Below are 24,576 nucleotides of genomic sequence, written 5' to 3'. Positions count from 1 at the left end.
TGCCCAGGCCTTGTAGGCATTAAATGTTTGGAAAGCACTCAATCCTGGTCCAGGGGAGAGACGACAAGGGACTGGACCAAGTGTGGTGTGAGGATGATGGAAGAGATGAATCTGAGGAACAGTTATGAGCAATGTGGACTTGGCATCAACCACATGATGATGGCCACTGTCCCCTGCCTTCCTCTGGAGACTGTTTCAACCCCATTTCACCTGCTAAAGGGCCCAGGAGAGACAAAGTGGGTGTGCCCTTGGGGATACCCCTGGAGTTTGCCCTAAGAGTTCAGGGTTTCTCCCTTGGGGTGTTTCTGGGCCCTTTCCTCCCCCAAGGAGTGGGGTGGCCCAAGGACGCTCGGCTTCCCCACCTGCAGCACGAGGGTCTGTGTCTTCCCACAGAACCTGCCGGAGTACAGAGCCCCTGTTGGGGAGAACAGGATGCTGTGGGTCGGCACCTGTGCATAGGCCACCCGCTGCTCCTTGGACGTCAGCCAGATCATCACGTCCGGGAGGCTCATCTGGGGCTGCCGAGGTGGGAGGGCGTCAGGCCTGTGTGGTGGGCTTCAGGTCCTCCTCCCCTGCCAGTGTGTCCGGTGCCCACCTCAGGGAGAACGGCGTTGAGGCGGTACAGCCAGTCCTCCACGGTGGCCACCATGTTCCTGGGCTTAACTTCCTTGGCCTTTTGGGACAGTTCCTGCAGGAGGTGGCTGCGAAGCTGCCACCTCTTCTTGTCCAGCTCAGTGGCTCTGGGCTGATGGGTCATGCAGGGCAGAGGGTGTCTATGACCAGGATCAGAAAGGAGGGTGCTGGGCCTCTCCGCCTCACCTTACAGGACCTCCCACCCTGCCTTAGGCCAATGTGCACTTTCTAGACCCGAGATCCTGCCCCGCCCCTGCTGGCCTGGACCCTGGTTCTCATGCAGCCCCTCTCCCACCCTTTCAACCTCATGCAGTGTACCAGGCCAGTGCTGAGGAGCTCCTTGTGGAGTTGGGTGAGAGCCGGGAGATAGGGGCTAACCCGACCATGGGGGATGTGAGAAGTTTGGTTTGGTGAGAGCATCAGGTATGGGTACAGGGACAACTGGGATGAGGCTGGGGAGGTCAGGGCCAGTTTCTAGAAGGCCTGAACAGGGGAGGAGAAGCAGCTCTGTGGTTTGGGCTTTGAGCTGGGGAGAGATTTGAGCAGAGCTCTTTTCTTGAGGAGGTGGGGGTTGGGGCTGCTCTGTAGGATGCTGGTCTGCACCCCCACTCCATGGGAGCCTGACCAGCTCAGCCCCAGCCCTGGTGCGCACGCTCCTCCCCTACTTGCAGTCCTCCACCAGCTCCCTCAGCAGCTTCTCCCACTGGGGGAGCAGAGCGGGGTCTTTTGGATTCCTTATGGATTTCAGGGTGTCCAGATTGGCTTTCTGCCCGGCAAGAGAGAAACAGAAAGTGAGCATATGGGGGCTCACCCAGGAGAGGTTCCAGGGCTGACTGGCCCGAGATGTTATCAGTCAGGACTTGGGGGCCTTTGGGGAAACCTCAGGATGACTGTCCAAAGCTATCTCATGTGCTTGCAAGGCTAGGATTCCCACAACCCTCTCCACTACCCAACAGGATAAGCAGCAGGAAGGAGCCAGGCAGGGCAGGACTGTAAGGGTCACAGTCTTGACCCAGGGCTTTGCTTCTGTAGGTGCACAAAGTCTCATCTAAGGTGCAGGCAGCAGGGGGCTCTCCTGCCTAAAAATGTTCAGTGACTTCCTTTCTTAGCAGATGCATAAGATCTTTTGTGATTTGACCTCTTCCAGTTTCTCTGGCTTTATTTCCAAATCACCTCCATGCCCTTCCTGTCCTGGAACTTCACGTCACCATGGATTTGCCAGCTCTTCCTTTCTCTGCACCCCCACCGTGGCCCCAGCAAATCATTCTTCAAGACTCTGCTCAAATGTTACCTCCTTTTCAAACACCTCCTCTGATTATCCTCTCTTCAGCTCCCTCCTCCATCCCCAATCTCGCTGCCCCCATAGCTCTGGGTACTCCCTACAGTAGCTGTTTGCATATCCAAGTTCCCAGATGGGGAGGCTAGGTGCTGTTTATGCAGCTTTCTATCTTCATTGTCTAGCACAGTGCCTGATGCTTCTGTCTTCCTTGGTGTGGAATGCATGAGTGACTTGAATGACTGGCTTCCTAGGACTGTGATTTAGTTCCCTAAGCCTCCCATCTGCGGCGCAGATCCCCCCGCCTGCACCCTTCTGTACCACTCACCAGGCGGTCCCGAGTAAAGTGGAGGAGGTTGAGGCAGTTCATGCGGAAGCTGACGTCTTCCCATTGGGAGGTCACAGCCACGACTGGCTTGGTGTTGTACCAGGGCACATAATGGTAGATGTTCCCTGAGACATAGACATGTGTGGGGGGTGTTTGAGGGACTCTGGGAGGTCTCCTCTTATTATGCCCTCTCAGAGGACCCTCCCTGAGCTACTCTATTCTTCAAGGACACCATCTGCTAAAAAATCCTAATTGGACCCCTCCCACCAAGGGGGTAGGTTGCCAGCCAGTTGAGAACATATGTACTTTGATGAACACAGCTGGCCTTCTTGAGCATTCATTGTGCCCAGGGTTTCACATAGCTTTTCAAAGTCCCCATTTTACACATGGGGAAAATCCAGGCTGGGGCAGGGGACAGTAGTCTGCCTGAGGCATCTAGCTCCAAGGCCCCACGCCCTTAAGGTATGACCAGGCGAGATGACCCTACCCTTGAGGTAGGGTCTCCCTTTGGGGTGGTCTGTGAGGCAGAGGTGGTCTGTGAGGAGACCCAGGGTTTGGTCGGGGTGGGCAGACATCTCACATGAAGGGCCTGCCAGGACAGAGGCACAGGGTCAGGAGAACAAGGACGGATACCAACCAGAGATGGGGTTGGCAAACTGGGTTCCCAGGCCATGTTCCTTATTGAAATGAGGGGGGAAGGGAGATGAAACATAAGTTCATTTAAAAATTTTTCTGAGTTGTAGTGCTGACTTGATGTAAGGAAAGAAATCCACAGAAGTGAAAATAAAGTAAAAGCAGAAACTCTGTGAGGCAAGCGAAAACAAAGCTGACTTTTGCCTGCTAAGCTTCTGGCAAATCCTGGAGAACTTCTGCTTCTCTTTGGCAAGGGCCAGGGCAGGGTGCTCAGCGGGGAAAGCCTAGCACTGCCCACCGTGAGCAGTCTCACAGGAGATCCCATGTGTTATGGGTTGAACTTTGCTCCCTATAAAGGTATTTTGAAGTCCTAATCCCACCACCTCAGAATGTGACCTTATTTAGAAATAGGGTCATTGCAACTAGAATTAGTCAAGATGAGGTCATACTGGAGTAAGTTAGAGCCTTAACACAATACAGGTGTTCCTAGAAGACGATGAGAGGGACACAGAGAGAGGAGGATCACAGAGAGAGGAGGGACACAGAGAGGTCCCTGTGAAGATACAGGGACACAGGGGAGCACACCACATAAAGACAGAGGCAGAGGTGGAGAGCTGTGTCTTCATGCAAAGGAGCACCAGAGATTACAGGCAATCTCCAGAAGCTGGGAGAGAGGCACAGATCTATCAGAAGGAAACAACCCTGGGGCCCCTGGCTGGTTCAGTAGGTAGAGCGTGCAACCCTTAATATTGGGGTTGTAGGTCTGAGCCCCACAGTGGATGTAAAGGTTACTTAAAAATAAAATCTTTTTAAAAAAATGAAGTAAGGGGCGCCTGGGTGGCTCAGTGGGTTAAAGCCTCTGCCTTCAGCTCGGGTCATGATCTCGGGGTCCTGGGATTGAGCCCCGCATCGGGCTCTCTGCTCAGCGGGGAGCCTGCTTCCTCCTCTCTCTCTGCCTGCCTCCTGCCTACTTGTGATCTCTGTCTGTCAAATAAATAACAATCTTTAAAAAAATAAAATAAAATAAAATAAATAAATAAATAATGAAGTAAGAAAGAAGGAACCAACCCAGCCAACACCTTGACTTTCAACTTCTAGCTCCCAAAGCTGTGAGAGAATAAATCTCTGTTGTTCTAAGCCACCAAGTTTGTGGTGCTTTGTTAGGGTAGCCCTAGGATATGAATATGCCTTGCAAAGCTGGCACTCTGAAACCTAAACCCTCAGTCAATGAGACATAATCCACTGCACAGAAGACAACAGCGAAGAAACCAGCCCATCTCCAGCATGGCTCTGGGTAGAGAGAGCAGGAAATGTCCCCCAGCATTTGTTACTGCGAGTGAGACCTCATGCAGGTTGTATTCTGCATTCATATCACCTGTGTAGTCTGGAGAAACTTTAAAATGGTCTTTGGTTGGTAGTGCCCCAGGGAACTGGAGGAAGCAAAGAAGGATTTCTTTAACTTTAAAGTCCCATGGGGTACCTGGGTGGCTCAGTGGGTTAAAGCTTCTGCCTTCGGCTCAGGTCATAATCCCAGAGTCCTGGGATCAAGCCCCGCATGGGGCTCTCTGCGCAGCGGGGAGCCTGCTTCCCTCTCTCTCTCTGCCTGCCTCTCTGCCTACTTGTGATCTCTGTCTGTCAAAGAGATAAATAAAAATCTTAAAAAAAAATAAAGTCCCAAAGGTTTCCTATATAAAGGAAGTTCCAAGAACATGAGCAGCTCAGAACCAAGTCACACATTCTAGTCCTGCAGCTCTGTTTCCAGGTACACACCCAACCGAAAAGGAAAAGCTGATGGATACAGAAGAAAACCAAGGAAACCATGGCATTATCAAGACATATTGTAAAAGGTTCATGGCAGCACAATTTGCAATAGTCCAAAACAGGAAATCACTAAAATCTTCAGTAGTAGAAGGAAAAAATAAATTATGGTATATTTGCCCAGTGGAATACTACACAGCAATGAGAACGAGCTAGAACCATGCCTAACAACATCTAGATTTTGTTTCCGTTTCACAAGATGATGGGCAAAAGAAGCCAGACACAAAAGACTGCATACTATATGATTTGTTTTATAAAAAGCTAACAACCAGAGAGGTAAGGAGGGTGGTTGTCCTTGCTGAGAGTGGGGGTAGAGGGGCTCAAGGGGCCTCTGGGATGTCAGGGCTCCATTTCATGGTCTGAATGTTGTCACGTAGTTATTTTTGCTTCACGATAATTCATTGAGTTGGACACTTGGGATTGTGTATTTTCCCATGCCTATGTTATATTTGAGTCAAAAGCTTACTTAAGAATTTGGGGCACCTGGATGGCTTAGCAGTTAAGTGTCTGACTTCAACTCAGGTCATGATCTTGGTGTCCTGGGATTGAGGGCACAGGGCTCTGCACTCAACAGGGAATCTGCTTGTCCCTCTTCCTTTGCCCCTCCCCCTGCTCATGTTCTCTCTCTCTCAAATAAAATCGTTAAAAAAAAAAAAGTTTACTTACGAATTAAAAAAAAAAAAAGAAGAAGAAGAAGGAGCGCCTGGGTGGTTCAATCTGTTAAGCATCTATTTTCAGCTCAGGTCATGATCCCAGGGTCCTGAGTATTGCATTGGGCTCCCTGCTCAGTGGGGAGCCTTTTTCTCTGTCTCAGGCTCCCCTTGCCTGTGCTCAATCTCTCTCTCTCTCATTGTCAAATAAATAAAATCTTAAAAAAGAATTTAAAAAGTAGTGGAGATAAGATACATAAAATACATTGTGTCAAATAGTGGAAAATACTATGGAGAAGAATAAAGTGGGGAAAGGGATAAGGAGCTGTCAAAAATTTTTAAATAGAGTGGTTACCTAAGGTCCTTCCAAGAAGATTAGAAGAAATTATGCAGAATACAGCTCAGAGAGATGACAAATAGGGAAGAGAGATTTAAAAATATGAGGAATAGGATGAGGAGTCCCATAGAGGATAGAGTGAGTTTGAGGAGGAGCCGTGTAAGAGACGAGGGGAAGAAGTAACTGTCGAAGCAAAAATAACTTAAAATTTTCTAGAATTATAGGAAGACACTAGTTTCAGGCTCTGGTACTGGGTGAATCATTAGAATGATAAATAAGCAGAGATCCAGGACTGGGGTTCTCAGATATGAACGTGCAGATACAAGATAGCCATTTTCTTCTTCTACTCTTGGATAGCATACAAAGGCAACAAGGAGGAGGAAAACAACTCAATTTTCAGCAAAAGAAAGACCGATATAATCGGTAGACTCAAAATACACATAATGACTGCCAAAATCAACTACGATTGCTGTCCAAAGCTGAAGCAGGAAGGGGTGAAGTGTAACAGAAGTCACCTGCGGGGAAGCGCAGAGCAAGACAGACAGCTGGGAGCTCAGCTTGATGGGAGCAGAGTTCTGAAAGTGCCAGCAAAAATACGCTCCCAGAACAAAACTCTGGGCGCAGATGAGGAAATGGGAGCTGGCAAAACAAAGAAAAAAAGCAGAAGCAAAAACAAAAACACCCTAGAAAGGAAGACAACATAAAAAGAAGCCCAAGGGAGATTAGACCGTGCAGACAACTCAGGGAGAGGCATAAAATTAAGATGGAAGTAAGAAAAGTGACCCAAAATAAAAAGGAAATAGAGAGTCATGAAGGATCAGGGAAAAGCTGATGGATACAGAAGAAAAACCAAGGAAAATTGTTAAGCCCATAAATGGGGCCCCTAAAGTAGAAAACCTAAACTATGGCACAGAATATTTAAAAATATAATCTAAGAAAACTCACATGGGAAAGTGATAGTCTTTTAAACAAATGGTGCTTGAAAATTTGGATTATTCATATATAAATTAATTCAAAATGGATCACACAGCTAAATATAAGAAGCAAAACTGTAAAACTTTTAGAAGATAGGAGAAAAGTCTTCATGACCTTGGGTTAGGCAAAGGGATCTTAGATATGACACCTTAAAATTAAAAGAAAATAAAGTTGGACTTCACCCAAATTGAAAATGTTCTCACTTCAAAAACACTGTTAAAAAAATGAAAAGACGGACATTTGCAAAGACGTGGATGGAACTAGAGGGTATTACACTGAGTAAAATAAGTCAATCAGAGAAAGACAATTATCATATGATCTCCCTGATATGAGGAAGTTGAGAGGCAAACTGGGGGGCGGGGGGGTTGGGGGGTAGGGAAGGAAAAAATGAAATAAGATGGGATCAGGAGGGAGACAAACCATATGAGACTCTTAATCTCACAAAACAAACTGAGGGTTGGGGTGGTGGCAGGGGAGTGGGGAGAGGGTGGTGGGGTTATGGACACTGGGGATGGTATTTGCTATGGTGAGTGCTGTGAAGTGTGTAAGTCTGATGATACATAGACCTGTACCCCTGGGGCTAATAATACATTATATGTTAATAAAAAATAAGTAAATAAAAGCTTATCAGAAAACAATTTGTATCTTTTTTTTAAAGATTTTATTTATTTGACAGAGAGAGATCACAAGTAGGCAGAGAGGCAGGCAGAGAGAGAGAAAGAGGAGGAAGCAGGTTCCCCACTGAGCAGGGAACCCGATGCGGGGCTCGATCCCAGGACCCTGAGATCATGACCTGAATCGAAAGCAGAGGCTTTAACCCACTGAGCCACTCAGGCGCCCCCAAAATTTGTATCATTTGATAGTTACTTATATTTTATATCAAGAAAATGACATTTATTATATTTAAAATGGCATGTTACAATGAGTGCTGGGTGTTACACGCAACTAATGAATCACTGAATACTACCTCAAAAAACTAATGATGTACTATATGATGGCTAAGTGAACAAAATAAAAAAAAGAAAATGGCTTTTGAAAATGAAAAATACAATAAACAGAAATTGTGCTAAAAAAAAAAAAAAAAGAAGTGGCGCCTGGGTGGCTCAGTGGGTTAAAGCCTCTGCTTTCAGCTCAGGTCATAATCCTGGGGTCCTGGGATCGAGCCCCACATCTGGCTCTCTGCTCAGCGGGGAGCCTGCTTCCTCCTCTCTCTCTGCCTGCCTCTGTGCCTACTTGTGATCTCTGTCTGTCAAATAAATAAATAAAATCTTTAAAAATAAAAAGAAAGAAAGAAAGAAAAGACGAGCCACAGACTATTTGCAAATCATGTATCTGATAAAAGACTTGGATCCAGCGTATATAAAGAACTATTACTGCCCCATAAGAAGAAAAACAACCCAATTTAAAAACTGTTAAAAAAATTATACCACTAAATAAATTATTAACAAAATAAAAGGAGATTTGAACTACTCATGAAAGAGTATACCACGTGCCAGGGAAGCTGACCCCAAATGATCAACACTTCAAAATAATCTGGTGAAGTTAGTAGACTTGCAAGATTCAGGATATTTGGGCAGCTGGACAGAAAGGTGAAGAGATTTATAGGGAAAAAATATCAGAAAGACAAAAGGTATTGGTTATGAAACTTTAAGAAGCCACAAACTTCTACAGCAGGACATGAGAGAATTCCTTAAAATATCTGGAGTAGAAAGGACCTTTCTCATTATGACTCAAAAGCCCAGAAGCCATAAAAGTAGTTTGAGTACATTAAAAAAAAAAAAAAAAAAAAGTCTTCATGGGAAAAAAATATCCCAAACACCACAGACAAAGATAGGAGACAAATAAGGGAAATATACTTACAGCTCATATCATAAGGGCCTAATCTCCCTCATATATGAAGGGTCCTAGAAATCAGTAAGAAAATGACTAATATAATAGAATAAAAGAGAAAATTACATAAACAGGCAATTAAAGAAAGGGAAATACAAACAACTTTGAAACATACGAAAAGATACCCAACCTCATTTATAATGAGAGAAATACAAACAAAAACTACACCGAAATTCCATTTTTCACTTACCAGACTGATAAAAATCCAGAAGTTTATACCCAATTTTGGTGAGGCTCTCAGACGTAGCTGGTGGGAGTGTTGAGTGGTACAAACCTTTGGAGGATTATGTCAGGATACAGCCAGAGAAAGAAAAAGACCAAGGCAGATACTTGACATAGAGGAGATTTAATAGAGAAAATATGTTGAAAGGGCCAAGAGATCAAAAAGGGGAAAGTGAGGGGCACCTGGGCCGCTCAGTCTGTTAAGTGCCTGACTCTTGATCTCAGCCCAGGTCTTGATCTCAGGGTTGTTGAGTTCAAGCCCTGTTCTGGGTTCCATGCTAAGCCTACTTAAAAAAAGAAAAAAAAAATGGTGGGTCGGGAAGTGAGCTTCTCCAGAGATTAGTAACAGGAGGAAGAAACTACCCCTCCTAGGGCTGGGTAACAAAAGGCATGCAGTAGTGTGACCACAGACAGGCGTACCACCAGAGCTGTGTCATTGAGGTAGCTGCACAAGGTGCTGGAGCCACCAAGAAGGGGACTGCAGAGAAGGGGCTGCTTGGCCGAGGCGGGAACTGTGGAGGAGCAGCTAGCCAAAGCTGGGATCTCTGAAGTCAGGTAGCTACTTCCAGAGATGCCTCCTGAATCAGTGGCAGGAGGGAAGGAGAAGCAGAGAGACCAAGTGAAGAGGTGGGGAGATAGAACAGAATGACAGGATCTCCCCTTTTATCAACTGGCATGGGAAGCGGGGAAATGTAGTTTGCAGATATATGGCCCCGAGATACAGAATAGCGCAAGGAAGGGCAAGAAAGAAGTCTGATCTAGAGCAGAGCATGCAGTCTCTCCTTGCTGGAGATGCTGAGAGCAAACAGGAAAATGATTAGCACAGAGGACAGTTTTGCAGTATCTGCCAAGATGCAAATATGCTTTGACCAATTCCAATTTGAAATCACTTATGCAAGATTATATCTTTTTTAAAAAATATTTTACTTATTTATTTGACAGAGAGAGGAAGAGAGATCACAAGTAGGCAGAGAGGCAGGCAGAGAGAGAGGGGGAAGCAGGCTCCCTGCCGAGCAGAGAGCCCAATATGGGACTCGATCCCAGGACCCTGAGATCATGACCTGAGCTGAAGGCAGAGGCTTAACCCGCTGAGCCAGCCAGGCGCCCTGCAAGACTATATCTTGACAACATTATTTGTAATAGTAAAAGATTGGAAAAGTTCGTCAAGATTTATCAAAAGAAAAGGTACTCATGCACACCCCAACCCCACAAAGAATAATATAAGCTAATTTTTATATAAGCTTATATAATAATTTTTATATAAGCTTATATAATATAAGCTATTTTTAGATATTGCTGAGATAAATAGATGACATAAGAAAGGATGGTGGAGGGGCACCTGGGTGGCTCAGTGGGTTAAGCCTCGGCCTTCAGCTCAGGTCATGATCCCAGAATCCTGGGATCGAGCCCTGCATCTGGCTCTCTGCTCAGCAGGGAGTCTGCTTCTCCCTCTCCCTCTGCCTTTTCCCCTGCAACTCATGTTCTCTTTCTCTCTCTAAAAATAAATAAAATCTTTAAAAAAAAAAGAAACTGTGGTGCAAAATAGTTTGATGGTTCCTCAAAAAGTTAAACAGAATTCTTATGTGACATAATGATTCCCTCCTAGGCATATACCCCAAATAACTAAAAACAGGGACTCAAACAGGGATGTGTACACTGATGTCCATAAGCAGCATTATTCACAATAGCCAAAAGGTGGAAACAACCCAAGTGTCCATCAACAGATGAATGGATATACAGAATATGATATGTACATACAATAGGGATATTACTCAGACGTAAAAAGTAATGCAGTTCTGACACATGCTGTAAGGTAGATGAATCTTGGAAACATTATGCTAAGTAAAATTAGCCAGACACAAAGGACACATATTACATGATTCCACATATATGAGATATAGGCAAATTCAGAGAGACAAAAAGTAGAATAGAAGATTCCAGGGGACAAGGGAATTTATTGTCTAATGGGTAGAGTCTCTGTTTGGGATGATGAAATCACTCTAGAAAGAGAGGTAATAGTTACACAACATTGTGAATGTACTTAATTCCACCGAACTGCACATTTTATTTTTTTTTTATTTATTATTATTTTTAAGTTTTTTTTTTAATTTATTTGACAGAGAGAGAGATCACAAGTAGGCAGAGAGAGAGGGGGAAGCAGGATCCCTGCTGAGCAGAGAACCCAATGAGGGGCTCAATCCCAGGACCCTGGGATCACGACCTAAGCCAAAGGCAGAGGCTTAACCCACTGAGCCACCCAGGCGCCCCTGAACTGTACATTTTAAAATAGCTAAAATGTGGAATGCCTGGGTCCTGGGATTGAGCCCCGCATTGGCCTCTCTGCTCAGCAGGAAGCCTGCTTCTCCCTCTCTCTCTGTCTGCCTCTCTGCCTACTTGTGATCTCTCTCTCTGTCAATTAAATAAAATCTCTTAAAAAATGGCTAAAATGTTGTTTTATATTACATCTATTTTGCCACAATAAAAAATTTAAAGATACTATGAATAATTTTATGCTGAAAAATGTAAAAACTTCAATGAAATTTATAAATTCCTAGATAAGTTAAACCTACCAAAATTGACTTAAAAATAAATAGAAAAGACAGGCGCCTGGGTGGCTCAGTGGTTTAAGCCGCTGCCTTCGGCTCAGGTCATGATCTCAGGGTCCTGGGATCGAGTCCCGCATCGGGCTCTCTGTTCTGCAGGGAGCCTGCTTCCCTCTCACTCTCTCTGCCTGCCTCTCTGCCTACTTGTGATCTCTCTCTGTCAAATAAATAAATAAAATCTTTAAAAAAAAAAATAGAAAAGCTGACTAATTAAAATAAATCCATATTTAAATTGCTGCATTTAAAAAACCCACCAGGCTTATATTTAGAGGTGAGGCCTATCAAACTGTCAAGGAACAGGTGATTACAGTCTTACTCAAATGCTCATAGTGAGTAAAAAGAGGAAATGCTCCTCAACTTCAACTATGAGGCCAGCATAACTTTGATATCAAAAACAAATGAGGAAATTACAAGAAAGAAAATATTACAGATTCATCTTATTCATATACATGCAAAAATCCTAAGCAAAATATTGACAAGCCAACTCTAGAATGTATAAAAAAGGTGAAATGCAATTATACTATTATATTGAACTTTATATTGTATATAACAATTATATGTGAATATATGTAATATATTATCATATATGAAGTAAGTATAATATTAACTCAAGGTAGACTACGATAGGTTAAAGATCAATATTGCAATCCCTTGAGCAACCACTACAATTAATCCATAGATATAGAACCAGTAGAGGAGACAGAATGCAATACTAAAAACAAAATAAATAAAAAATACTTGATTAGAACAAAAGTTCCACCAGGCTTTTTGTAGAATCAATCTAAGTTTCCATGAACAGGGGGATAGGTAAATAAAATGTCATATCCACATATTGAAGTACTATCAGAAATCAAGAGGAACAAAACACTTATCCATGAAACATGGGTGAGTTCCTAAAATGCGACGCTGAGCCAAAGAAGTGGTAGAAAAAGAAAGAACCATATGTCTGATTTCATCCACATGAAGTTGTAGGAAAAGCAAAACAAATCTATAGTGATAGATAACACAACGACTGACCCCAGAGCTTGGGGAGATCGACTAAAAGGGGACATATGGCAGCTTTTTGGGATTATGGAACTTTCTTCCCATGGTGGCTATATGGGTATATTTGCCAAAATTTATTAGACTGTACACTTAAAATATGTGCATCTTATTGTTTGCAAACAATACCTCAATAAAAAAATAAAAAGTTGTCATTAAGATGTAGATGGAAAACCCCAAACTTAGGGAAGGTATGTACAATACGCCCATCTGACAAAAGATTGTTCCCAGAAAAAGTAAGATACAAGCCAGTAAGCACAAGACAGCCAAATAGAATGATGGATAAAATACATCGATAGGCTTTTTACAGATGAGAAAAAACAAACGTTTGTAAATATATGAAAAGATGCCCAACCTCCAAGTGTAATCAGGAAAATGCAAATCAAGATCTTAAAAGTTACCATCTTACACCCACCATTGGCAAAAATGAAAAGGCTGGTGGACAACATAAAGTACGGGTGAGAATGAAAAGCAAAAGAAATTCTCATATTGAGTTGATGAGAGTGTAATTTGGTATAATTTCTTTTGGTTTGAATTCCTCTTTCATTCCAGGGTATATAATTTAGAGGAAGTCTTGTGCTTGAGACCAGGAGACATGTACAAGAATGTTTATAACACAATTATTATAGTAGGAGAAAAAGATAAGTCTCAAACGTCTGCATATACCACATAATTGGTGCTATAATCATACAGGAGAATATACACAGAAGTGAAAATGAACTTCGACTACACGTACCAACATAAAAAAACCCCTAATATTGAGCAGAAGATGGAAAACAGATGAATAAAGACTGAAAAGTTCCATTTGTTTAAAAATGTAAAAAAGAGTATGCTGTTTAGGGTTGCATACATAGATGGTAAAAACTGAAAAGTAAAACAAGGGAGTGATTACCCATGAGGGTCAGGAGTGTGGTTATTTCTTGGGTAAATTGGTCTGGGAAGAACATACAGGGAACTTCTAAGATGCTGACACTTTTCTATCTTTTAAGTTGAGTGCTGAGTTTTGGGGTACTCATTTCATTCATCTTTAAATGGTATATATACATTGAATACGTTTTTTGTGTATATTTCATAATTTAAAAATGAGTAGAACGTTATGCGAAGTGAAAGAAGCTAGACACCAAGGACCACATATTGTGAATCTACGTGTATGATAAAATATCCAAAAGAGGAAACTCCACAGAGACAGAAAGTAGATTAATGGGTGTCTGAGGTTGGGAAGGCAGGGGAGAAGTAGAGAGTGACTGCACGTAGGTACAGGGTTTCTTTTGGAGTGGTAAAAATGTTCTAGAATTGACCATGGTGATGGTTGCCCAATTCTGTAAACACATGAAAAATTAATGAATTGCATACTTTACATAGTTGAATTATATGGTATATGAATTCTATTTCACTAAGGAGCGGTTCTTAAAAATCCAGGGAAGTGGGATGCACAGAAAGGCTCTCAAGGGGCAAGGAAATTGCGAAGCTGTTGAAGACGAAGTTGAGAGTAGTGGTTCTCAAACTCTAGCATGCATCTAAATCACACGATAGGCTTGTTAAAACACAGATTGTGGGGCACCATCTCCAGCTTTCCTGATTCTGTAAGGACTGAGGTGGGGCCAAGAATCAGCATTTTTTTAAGAAAGAGAGCACACATGAGTGGGGTGGGGGGAGAAGGGGGGAGGGAGAGAGAGAATTTTAAGCAGACTTCATCTCAGCACACAACCCAATGTGGGGCTCCATCTCACAACCCTGAGATCAGGGTCAGGTGCTTAACCAACTGAGTCAGCCAGGCGCCCCTAGAATCTGCATTTCTAAAAGCTCCCAGGTGATCCTGATGCCCTGCCCAGGGATTGCACTTTGAGAAATGCTACACCATAGAGCCTGGTATAGTTGTTTAATAAGTATATATTGGATTAATGGGTGAATGGATGGATAGGAGTTTGGCTGAGTGTTTGGGTCAGTGGATGGGTAGGAGTTGAATGGATGAATAGATTAATGGACGTTGGTGGGTGAGTAGATTAATGGATGGATAGCAGGATGAGTAGCAGAAAATGGTTGCATGGATGGGTCAGGGCTGGTTCAGAGTAGAAGGGAAGAAGTTGGGGTTGGGGAGGCTGTAGTGTGAAATGTAGTGTAGAGAAGAACTTGGAGTGAATGCCTACTTTCAACTCTTGTTGTGGGCTCACCACCCACTAGCTGCAATGTTTGGCAGGTGACTTCACCTCTCTGAAGCTCATTTTCCTTATGTGAGACATGTGGGTTAACAATGCCTATGAATTTCTATGAGCTAATACCCTTAAAAAGCCAAGCACAGAGCCTGGGAGTCAGGGGATGATCTCTATTCTTGGGTTGGATCTGACTATTACCATCATATATCACTGGGCTGTACTGTGTGGTTGAGACACAAGGCTTGTAATTCAGGTCCATCTTGTTTCCATAGTGGCCAATGCTGACCTCAAACTGGATCAGGTCCTTAAAGTCAGGCATCATGGTACAGGAAAGGAAGATGACACACAGCCCATACTTCTGGCGGTGATGGTGTCTCTAAAACAATAACCCCCCACATCCCAGTACATAAGCCAAGGGATGAACAAGGCTATAGAGACAGGCAAGGAGGCAAAGATGAGGTGCTTTTTTTTTTTTTTTTAAGCCACTTTGCTTCTCTTCAGGGTGAGCTGGGCCATCTCTGAACCCAAGCCCCCTCAAAATCCTGCCTAGACTCCTGCTCAAGTGCAGTTCCACCGAGGTCCTCGATCACCTGGTCCCCTCCTCCCAGCCAGCTCCGGTTCCTTTCTTTCCTTGGAGGGAGTCTTCTCCCTCCAAGGCCCTGAGGGTCAGGCTGGGCTCTGACTTGGGCTACCCCATCCTTCTTCTTTTTGCCTCAATGCCCTCCCCTAATGGAATGAGCATGGGCAGGGGTGTCGTGAGGGTGGCAGATGCACGCACATCTACTCTGAGCCCTTCTCCAGTGGCTTCCTCCCACCATGCCGCCTCTGTGCTGGAAGTCCTCCATCTACCAACCACCGACCGTGTCAGCTGCTTTCATTTCAGTGGCCATCTCCTGCCTTCCTCTTGCACTCTCCCAGTCTGTTCTCTAGCTCAGGTCTGCCCTGTCATAAAAAATAACCCTCCTTCTCCCCTCTGAGCCTCTGTTGAGCTCCCATCTGATTTTGTCTTCTTCCACGTTTCCAGCCAAGTTTCTGTGCACTTGCCTCTATGCAGAGTCCAACTTCTCCCTTGCCTGGCCTGGCAACTCTTCCCTGGGTTGGAGGGGTTGCCTCCATGCTCTTTGCAGACTCCTCCCCAGTTTCTTCTGCAAGCTCCCCCTCCTCCTCTATTTGCCTTAGGCTGTGGCACCCTTTCACCCACCTACTCCTCCTAGGCATTTCCTTCACAACTCTGTGTTCAGATCCTAGTGTGCTGATGACACACCATCTGTCCACAGCTTCAAGGACTGGTTTCCATGGGTGTCTCACTAGCATAGGTCAAAGGTGGGATTTGTTGTCTCTCTCCCGCACCCCCCAGACCTTCTCCTCCTTCAGGGAGCATGAATGTCACCCTGACCACTTTGCCACCTGAGGCAGAAAAGGGCCATCAGCTTAGGGGAGTTATTCTCATTTCTTATGCATTGTTGATCTGTGGCTCTGATAATTTTGTTTCCAAAAGGTCTCTGGAACCTGCTCCCTCCTCTCTGGTTCTCCTGCCCCATGACTGTATTCCCATTTTTAAAAATCAGTGGGTGGCTATTCTTAACGCTGTTTCTCCTGTCCCTTCCTTCATCAGTGGTCTTCCCCGGGTTACAGGAAGAAGTAAAAACTTCTTGGAAGATCATTTCTCCTTAACTAGATTGCACGTTTCTTAAACTGAAAGCTTATCTTGTTATTTACTGGGTCCCTGACCACCCAGGATTTGGCACAGCACAAAGCCCGCATAGGGGCTTAGTAAAGACTCGGGCAGTTGACCAAACCCCTTCAGGCAGCCAACAGCTCATTCAGCTTGCGGCCGGGCCCTCTACAGTGTCAGAAACAGGACCCGCAGTAGATCTGGGGTGGGCAGGGGACTCTTTCTTCCAGGGTTCCCTGTTTCCTGTAGTTACCTCTATACTGGTCACTTCGGAGGAGAGGTCTTTCTTCTTAAGGGCTTGATGGGAAGTGACGTGGGTGGATAACTCCAGGAAGACTCGGCCTCGATAAGTTAGACCATCCTTAAGAGAGTCGGGAATATTCTAGGGCAACGGGAAGGAAAATGGTGAGAAAAGGAACGAAAGAAGAGCAGATAAATGTCCCCTGACACCTATGCCGCAAAGACAGAGTTGTCCAGTGACTTCCTGCCTAGGGCTGACCACAGTCCTGGGCGGAATTCCATACACCCCCAGGCATGACTGCACCCAGAAACCTGTGGGCCTTGACCCCTCTTCCATACCCCGAAGCCCATTCCTCCTCTTCATGCATTGGACCCACCTATTAACCTGAGGCACGTGTTCCCTGAAAATGCTTCCCGCTTGGAGGAGGCTGTGATAAGCTCCCAGCCTGGCCAATCAGAGCATGCCCCTCCTCCTTGGCAACAGTGATTGGTCCAAGGGGAGTACACATGACATAAGGCACCCAATTAGAATCCTCCCCTGGCCTTCCCTGTTGGAGGCTCCGATGGCCACTGCCTGCTGGGAGCTTCACTGCGGTGGGAAAGAAAGCAGCCCAGGCGGAAGAGTGGCAGTGGCAGAGCTGAAAGATGGCATGAATGAGAGAGTCTCTTGATGGCATGGAGGTCCCGGTGCCTGCAACTCGTCCTCAGAGTTCTTCTCAGCCCAGTTCCCGTCTTTTAAGCGAACTGGAGTTGGCTTCCTGGCTCTTATCACCAGTCTTTAACAGCCCAGTACTTTCTACACTTGTCTTTTTGTCTCCTATGTCCTTTCCACATGCTGGAAATCTTACCCGACGTTTCATCTCAATGCTCCTTCCTCAGGGAACACCCTGAGCTCTCCATCTATTTCTTTCTCGTGCCACACTCGGCCCATATAGACAGAGCCATTAACACATAGCTTACATGTCCTCTACTAGCTTGGTGGACAGAAACCAGGATCAGGCCCTCCCCCAGCACTTCCCAGACCCCAGAGCCTTTCATTCGGTTGGTATTACCTCCACTATTCCCTAGAGCTGTCATGAGAAGCTTACAGTGTTTTCTTCCTGGATCCTGAAAGGGGGCTTTTTACCCCCTCGGAGAGTCAGGAAGCTGGGGCCAAAACAGGGTAGGAAGCCAGAGTACATTCCTGCAAGGAGAGAGAGTGAGGGGGGCAGGGGCGGGTGGGAGTGGGACAGGAGGCAGGGGCCAGGGGGATTGCTTGCCTTCTATTTCTGCTCCAGTAGATGAGATCTGGTTGAGGAACAGGCTGACGGTCCCAATCTCATCCTGGCAACTGTTCTTGGGACTGGAGAGAAACACATCCCGCAGGCTGAACTGCTCGCCTAGCTCTGATTGTCTCCTCCCTGGCATGTTTTTCAACCTCCACCCTGGCTCACCAGTCCAGGACTCTGAACTTGATGTAGCTGGAGAGGCAGGGCAGCTGCAAGGGAAAGCGAGAGCCATTGTGGGTGCATGCTCCGAGGTTCTGGTCCTCACCGAGACTGAGTGTAGCTGGGAAGTGCTGGGTCTGGGTCCAAGGCCTGGCTCAGTCACCAGTAAGCCATGTCAACACAGCCAAGATGGATTTACCATGGGAGTGTATAGGCCTGTGGCTGTGGGCCTCCCCACTTACATGGACCCCTTGCAAAGCCCTGGGAGAGGCCTATGACTGTGTCCCCTGGTCATTTTGTATTCTTATTCTTGAAATGGTCCCCTAATCGCATGAGCTTCAAGACTGAGTCCACCCTGACCATGGGCTCGATGACTACAGTCCTCACACAGCTCTTCACTGTGAATGCATGCTCGTCAACTGTCTTGCACAGAGGCTGTGGCTTAGAATGTCTTCTTCACGGTTAGCAGTTAAGTTTTAAACAGCAGGACATCTATCCCTTCCTGCATTAGGCTCCAGGCTCCACACTGAGAGTGGAGCCCGCGTGGGATTGATTCTCTCTCTCTCCCTCTACCCCTCTCTCAGCTATCTCTCTCTCAGAAAAGAAAAGAAAAAAGAAAAGATAGAATAGCAGTACCTGAATCTGGAAGGTCAGGATCTGGTTCCATATCGGGTTCTCGGTTTCAGTCAGCACATTTGTCTTGAGCTAGAAACATCCCAGAACAGTGTGTCAGCCTGTCCCCTCCTCCCTCCACAGACCTCACCTTCCACCCCTTCCAGCCCTGCCCAGGGATGGACGCTGTCTAGGCACAGGGCTGATCATTGGAATGGTCTAAAGAAAGTTTGACAACCTTTCCTCAGGTACAATGTCAGTCCTTTGTATATCTGCCCAGATCCAGATTCCCTATTACTTGTCTTCCAATCATCTTTCACTTGACTTTGTTCTTAAATAGTCATAAGATTACTAACTTTATATATGAGTACATACACGTAGATTTTGTTAGATAAACTCTATGATCCCAACAGAAAAGTGAGCAAAAACCATGCTGACTATGATAGTACAGAATGGAATACCCCTTTCCAAAGCATCACTTGACTTCATTTTTAAACCTGGTGCTATTCTAAGCAATCATGTCAGTGAAATCAAGGGTTGGTTGGACTGGTTAATACACGCTGGTTAATACATTTTTGTATTTGTATTACAAAATACAAATTTGTATTTGTAAACATACCGGTTAATACATTTTTAATACATACTAGAAAATCAGAGATATTAACATTTTTTGAAAATTGTGAAATTGTGTGTGAGCTACTGCCCAAGACCTAGACCTGAGCACGCAAACCACATTCAGTGTGGTGGTTTTAAAATATGTCCACAAATCCTTTGGAAAACCTTCCTTCAAAAGGTCGACATTAATTTCCCTCCCTTTATATATGAGCCGGATTTAATGATGCTTCTAATAGGTAGAATATGGCAGAGACAATGGTTTATGAATTCTGAGACAAACCTACTTAACTTAACCCAGCATTCTCCAAATTTGAACATAGGATCCTTGTTTTGCACAGGCCATCCATCAGCACACTTTGGAAAATACCACTCTCTATTCACAGAGGATCATGGGATGTCAACAACTCTCTTGCCCAGAACCTTCAATTTCTGGATGAAGAAACCCAGCCCCAAAGAAGACAGTGACTATTTCAGTGTTGTTTGTGGACATGTTTCATTCACTCATTCGTGCCCTTCATGCACATTATGCTTTCAGTGGGCATCTGCTCCTGCAGGGTTCTGTGCCCAGCTCGCATACACAGGGTGACTCAGCCTTGGCCTCCAATTTCAAAGACTTCCTGGTCCAGTGGGGTCTCAGCCCACTGATGGAGGAACTGAGATCAGAATCGGGGGGTCGTGCCCAACAACTCCATCTTTCCTCACACACTATCCAGATGACAATTTCCCAAAATCTCAGACCCTTTCTACACTTACCTTTTCCCCAATTAGTTCCACCTCCAACACAGGACTCACTAAGTGCTGTTTCTCTGTGAACAAGAAGTTATAAGATTTCTAAGACAGCAGCATTTTTTTTTAAGGGGAAGACACGTAGGGGTGATAGAACAACTTACATTCCTTCACCATCTGCACTATACCCCTACCCAGGCAGACCTCTCCCATGTCCACTCTATCTCTATGTGTCATGGCACATAATGGCAGCGAGGGTGGGCACTGCCATAGGGAACTGGGAGTCTGCATCCAGGCATCAAAGACAGGTCAGGGACATTTGATCCATTTTAAAGAGTATCTATGGGGTCTTCATGAAACAAATCTTAGTGGATTTCAGTCTCATCCTCTCCCCCACTCCCTGAATCTTAGGTTCGCATCAAGATGGAACAGGGAGGGGCGCCTGGGTGGCTCAGTAGGTTAAAGCCTCTGCCTTCGGCTCGGGTCATGATCCCAGGGTCCTGGGATTGAGTCCCGCATCGGGCTCTCTGCTCAGAGGAGAGCCTGCTTCCTCCTCTCTCTCTCTCTGCCTGCCTCTCTGCCTACTTGTGATCTCTGTCTGTCAAGTAAATAAATAAGTTATTTATATATATATAATATATAATTTTATTATATATAAATAATATATTATATATATAATATATATAATTTTATTTGTTTACTTGACAGACAGAGATCACAAGTAGGCAGAGAGGCAGGCAGAGAGAGAAGGAAGCAGGCTCCCTGCGGAGCAGAGAGCCCGATGTGGGGCTCAATCCCAGGACCCTGGGATCATGACCCGAGCCGAAGGCAGAGGCTTAACCCACTGAGCCACCCAGGCGCCCCCCCAATTACTTTTTTAAATAAATAATAAAAAAAAAATGGAACAGAGAAGCCCCGTGAGAATCCAGGGTGCCACTGTGTAGGGAACCTCAGGGTCAGTCCCACCCTGCCACCCTGATTCTAACTGAGATGAAGGTCCTCCGCGCAGTAGATGAAGAACTGTAAGTAGGCCACGTTGGTCGGGACCACCGTTGACTTGAAGATCTCAGTAGTGGTGTCATCAGCCCCATAGGGCATCTCTTGATCTACCTGCAGAGACCAGAGAGCTGACAGGGTAGAGTCATAGGGTGGTCATGGCCATAGCCACCAGATTTGACTTCCCCGGCTTTCTACTTGGTACAGGGGAGGGATGGACAACCCTCAAGTGACACGCAGGCAAATAAAAGCATGTGAAGATCAGTGGCCACTCTGGGGGCCCAGGGGCACCCTATGGAAGCAGCCACAGTAGGAAATGTCACTGGGGTCTCAGGGCAGCCTCACCAGAGCCTGGTCTCCCACACCGAGGACACAGATGGTGACTTTCAAGTAGCCTCTCACACCACTGTTGGGTTCATTCGGCTGACAGAGGCCTAACCATTTCCTCATGAGTGTGTGACCTGAAGGGGCAGAGGGCCCATGGGAGACCGGCCTCCAGTCTCCATCCTTCTTCCCTGAAACCAGTCTTTGTTTCTGTGGGAGAGGGGTGTAGAAATGGGTCTCATATATTCTGGGTCCCATACAGTAGCAGAGGAAATTGGGAGTCACTCCTACCCGTAGGCAAATCTAATGCACTCACCACGCTGCCAGCCATTGCCATCTTCTCCATCCTGGGAACCTACAGTTGTTGTCACTATCCTGGTCTGAGAGAGGCAAGCAGTTTCCCCAACCCTAAGCTCCAACCTTTACCTACTATGTATGTTATGGCCAGATTGTATGCTGTGGTTACAGCAGAAACCTCTACTCAAATGCCAGCCTCTGAATACTGCCCTCAAAAATTAGAAATGCAAACCAAGGCAGCAATAAGAGTTGAGCATTTGACTCAAAGGGATGCCTTGAGTTTTAAAGATATTATCATACAGAAAATAATTCATACCCTCTAATAGTCTCCTCTCATGTGCTGAACGTATAGGGATTTTGAAATATTTGGACAACTGGCCTGCTTTTTCTTAGAAGGCACACATACTTGCAACAGCTGATACCTACCTGGAGAATAGTAGATAAGCCCAATATCTGTCTGAAAAGACAAGAGTAGAGTAAGGATTATTTAGGACCTCTGGCCAAGATTTGCAGTATCAACAAACAGCAGTACTGTACTGACAGTATTAGCCACCAATGATTGAGAACTCGCCCTGCAGGAACTCCTTTACTCTTTACAACAGCCTACACTCTGGTCTTGGTCACCTCCACTCTGCAGAGGAGGATACTCAGTGTGAGAGAAGGGCCTGAAGTCTTACAACTATTACTTGAGGAGGTCTGGATTGAAAGGGTTCTCAATCACCACACAGCACTACCTGGCCAACGCAGCGTTGACTCTTCCCTGTGTTGGGAAGTGTGTATCCCATCCTGGGAAAGAGGCTGGTCAAAGGAGGAGCTGGCAAAGGGACCATGGGCTTTCCCTTTTCCTCTGAGAAGGTTGCTGCCCGAGGCCTGAGGGATGTGGTACAGGATTGAAATACTTGTATTTTGAATATATAAGAAAATCTCAAAACTGAGTAGTAAGAAAATGAACCAATGAAAATGAGCAAAAGATTTGAAGATTTGTTTATTTAATTTTGAGAGAGAGAGAGAGTAGGGGGAGGGCAGAGGGAGGCAATCTTTCAAGCAGACTCCCAGCTGAGCAAGGCGCTCAATGCAGGGCTAGATCCCACGACCCATGAGATCATGACCTGAGTCGAAAGAGTCAGATGCTTAACGGACTGAGCCACCCAGGCGCCCCAAATGAACAAAAGATCTGAACATACACTTCAACCAAGAAAATATGTAGATGACGAATAAGCACACGGAAAATGCTCATTAGGGAAAATAGTCATTAGGGAAGTGTAAATTATAATCACAGTGAGATAGCTCTACATATAATTAGAATGGCTAAAGTAAAAAAGATGGACTACATGAAGTGTTGATGAGAATGGGGGGCAACGGGAACTCTAGCACACACTGGTGGTGGGAATATAAAATGATAAAGGCTGGAATTGTTGGGATAAAAACGGTTAGAAAGTTTCTCTAAAAGTTAAACACGCACCTAATGTATGAGCTACTGAATCCACTTCTACATATTTATCAGAGAGAAATTAAATTAAGATTCGTACATCCCTGTTATAGCAGTTTTACTGTAACAGTCAAAAACTGAAAATGAGCTAATGTCCATCAACAGACAAGTGGTTAAACAAACTGGGATAAATCTGTAAATGGACTCCTCAGCGATGCGAAGGAATGAATTATTGACACGTGCAGTGAAATGGATGAATCTCAGAATAATTATGCGGAATGAAAGAGGCCAAACAAAAAAGGGTATGTGCTGTATTATCCCATTTATATGAAATTCTGGAAAATGCAAATGAAGCTATAGATATAGAAAGCAGACCAGTGGCTGGGGGTGGGAGGGAATAGGATGGGGGTGAGAGATGAGGGTGAGAATAACAAAGGGGCACGAGGAAACTTTTGGGGATGATAGATGTGGCAGATACATTTGTTATCTTGATTGTGATGATGGTTTCCAGGAATACACACGTTTTAAAATGTATCAAATTATACATCTTAAATCATGTGTAATTCATTCTATGTCAATTGTACCAAACCAAACCAAACCAAACCCAGGCACCCCCCTAATGAAGCAACAGATCCAGGCAGTGATCATCAGTAGCTGTTAACAACATAAAAAGAGAGACCAACAGACATTCTGTGCCTCCCACTGAAGTCATTTTGCCAAATAATGGACCCAAATCTGGCAATCCTCTAGACAGAAAACAGCTGGGCAGAGTGACGTGTGAAATGATCCTTTGGAGATGCAGTCTGCAAAAATCCAGACTGGAGGAAAACTCTACAGGACAAACTATCCAGTTTCTCTAACAAATTACGAGGGAGAAAAAATGGGCAGGGCCCACAGAATCAGAGAGACCTAAAAATACATTTTAACCAGCTGCAATGTATGTGCCTGGTCTGTATCTTAACTTGAACAAACCGTGGAGGGAATTCATAAGATAATTAGGGGAATTTGAACACTGGCTGGTATTTAATGTTATCCAGGAATTGGAAAGGTTTTAAAATGTGATAATTACATTTGGTTATGCTTAATAAAAATATTTACATTCTAGAAATATATACTGAAGTATTTCAAAATAAAATGATATGATATCTGAGATTGGATTCAAAATAACCCAGTGGGCAGGTGTAGACAAAACAACACTGGCAATGAATTAGTGAAGTTGAGTGACTGGAATGTGGGAACTCAGGATACTATTCTCTCTGCTTTTGCGTATTTTTGAAATTTTCCAAATGAGTGATTGTTTAAAAAGGCTCACTTTCTCTCATGTCTATGACTTATTTTTAAAAACATTTTATTTATTTATTTATTTATTTATTTATTTATTTATTTATTTATTTGCGAGACAGAGGTGGGGGCCGGAGAGGGAGAGAGAGAATCTCAAGCAAGAATCTCCCTGCTGAGCACAGAGCCCAATATGGGCCTCCATCTCACAACACTGAGATCACGACCTGAGCTGAGATCAAGAGTCTGATGCTCAACAGACTGAGCCACCCAGATGCCCCTCATGTCTGTAACTTATTTAACAGTTCGTACCACTGGTCACTTCTGGAAATTGTGCAATGTCTCTGTTGAAAGCACAACATTTTTAACCTCCTGCTACCTAACCTTTCTGGAATCTC

The 24,576-nt window shown here is 44.8% G+C and overlaps 1 protein-coding gene across 1 annotated transcript in view; it reads right to left on the bottom strand.

The window, feature by feature from the left end:
• Positions 1–24,576, bottom strand: part of FER1L5 (fer-1 like family member 5) — a 53,073-nt gene that overhangs the window by 16,911 nt on the left and 11,586 nt on the right. The window contains exons 10-23 of the mRNA XM_045980514.1: positions 21,898–21,928; positions 21,196–21,311; positions 20,841–20,964; positions 19,882–19,934; positions 18,538–18,606; positions 17,908–17,951; positions 17,734–17,816; positions 17,563–17,657; positions 16,488–16,616; positions 14,758–14,935; positions 2,238–2,362; positions 1,299–1,399; positions 596–773; positions 363–518 (exon numbers count right to left, since the gene is read on the bottom strand). Coding sequence (XP_045836470.1) covers positions 363–518; positions 596–773; positions 1,299–1,399; positions 2,238–2,362; positions 14,758–14,935; positions 16,488–16,616; positions 17,563–17,657; positions 17,734–17,816; positions 17,908–17,951; positions 18,538–18,606; positions 19,882–19,934; positions 20,841–20,964; positions 21,196–21,311; positions 21,898–21,928 — 1,482 coding nt within the window. The remainder of the gene's footprint in view (positions 1–362; positions 519–595; positions 774–1,298; positions 1,400–2,237; positions 2,363–14,757; positions 14,936–16,487; positions 16,617–17,562; positions 17,658–17,733; positions 17,817–17,907; positions 17,952–18,537; positions 18,607–19,881; positions 19,935–20,840; positions 20,965–21,195; positions 21,312–21,897; positions 21,929–24,576) is intronic.

Source organism: Meles meles, chromosome 16, assembly GCF_922984935.1.
Source record: "Meles meles chromosome 16, mMelMel3.1 paternal haplotype, whole genome shotgun sequence".
NCBI classification, from domain to species: domain Eukaryota; kingdom Metazoa; phylum Chordata; class Mammalia; order Carnivora; family Mustelidae; genus Meles; species Meles meles.
The sequence above is the reverse complement of the archived record's forward strand: the minus strand, read 5'-3'. Positions and strand labels throughout refer to the sequence as shown.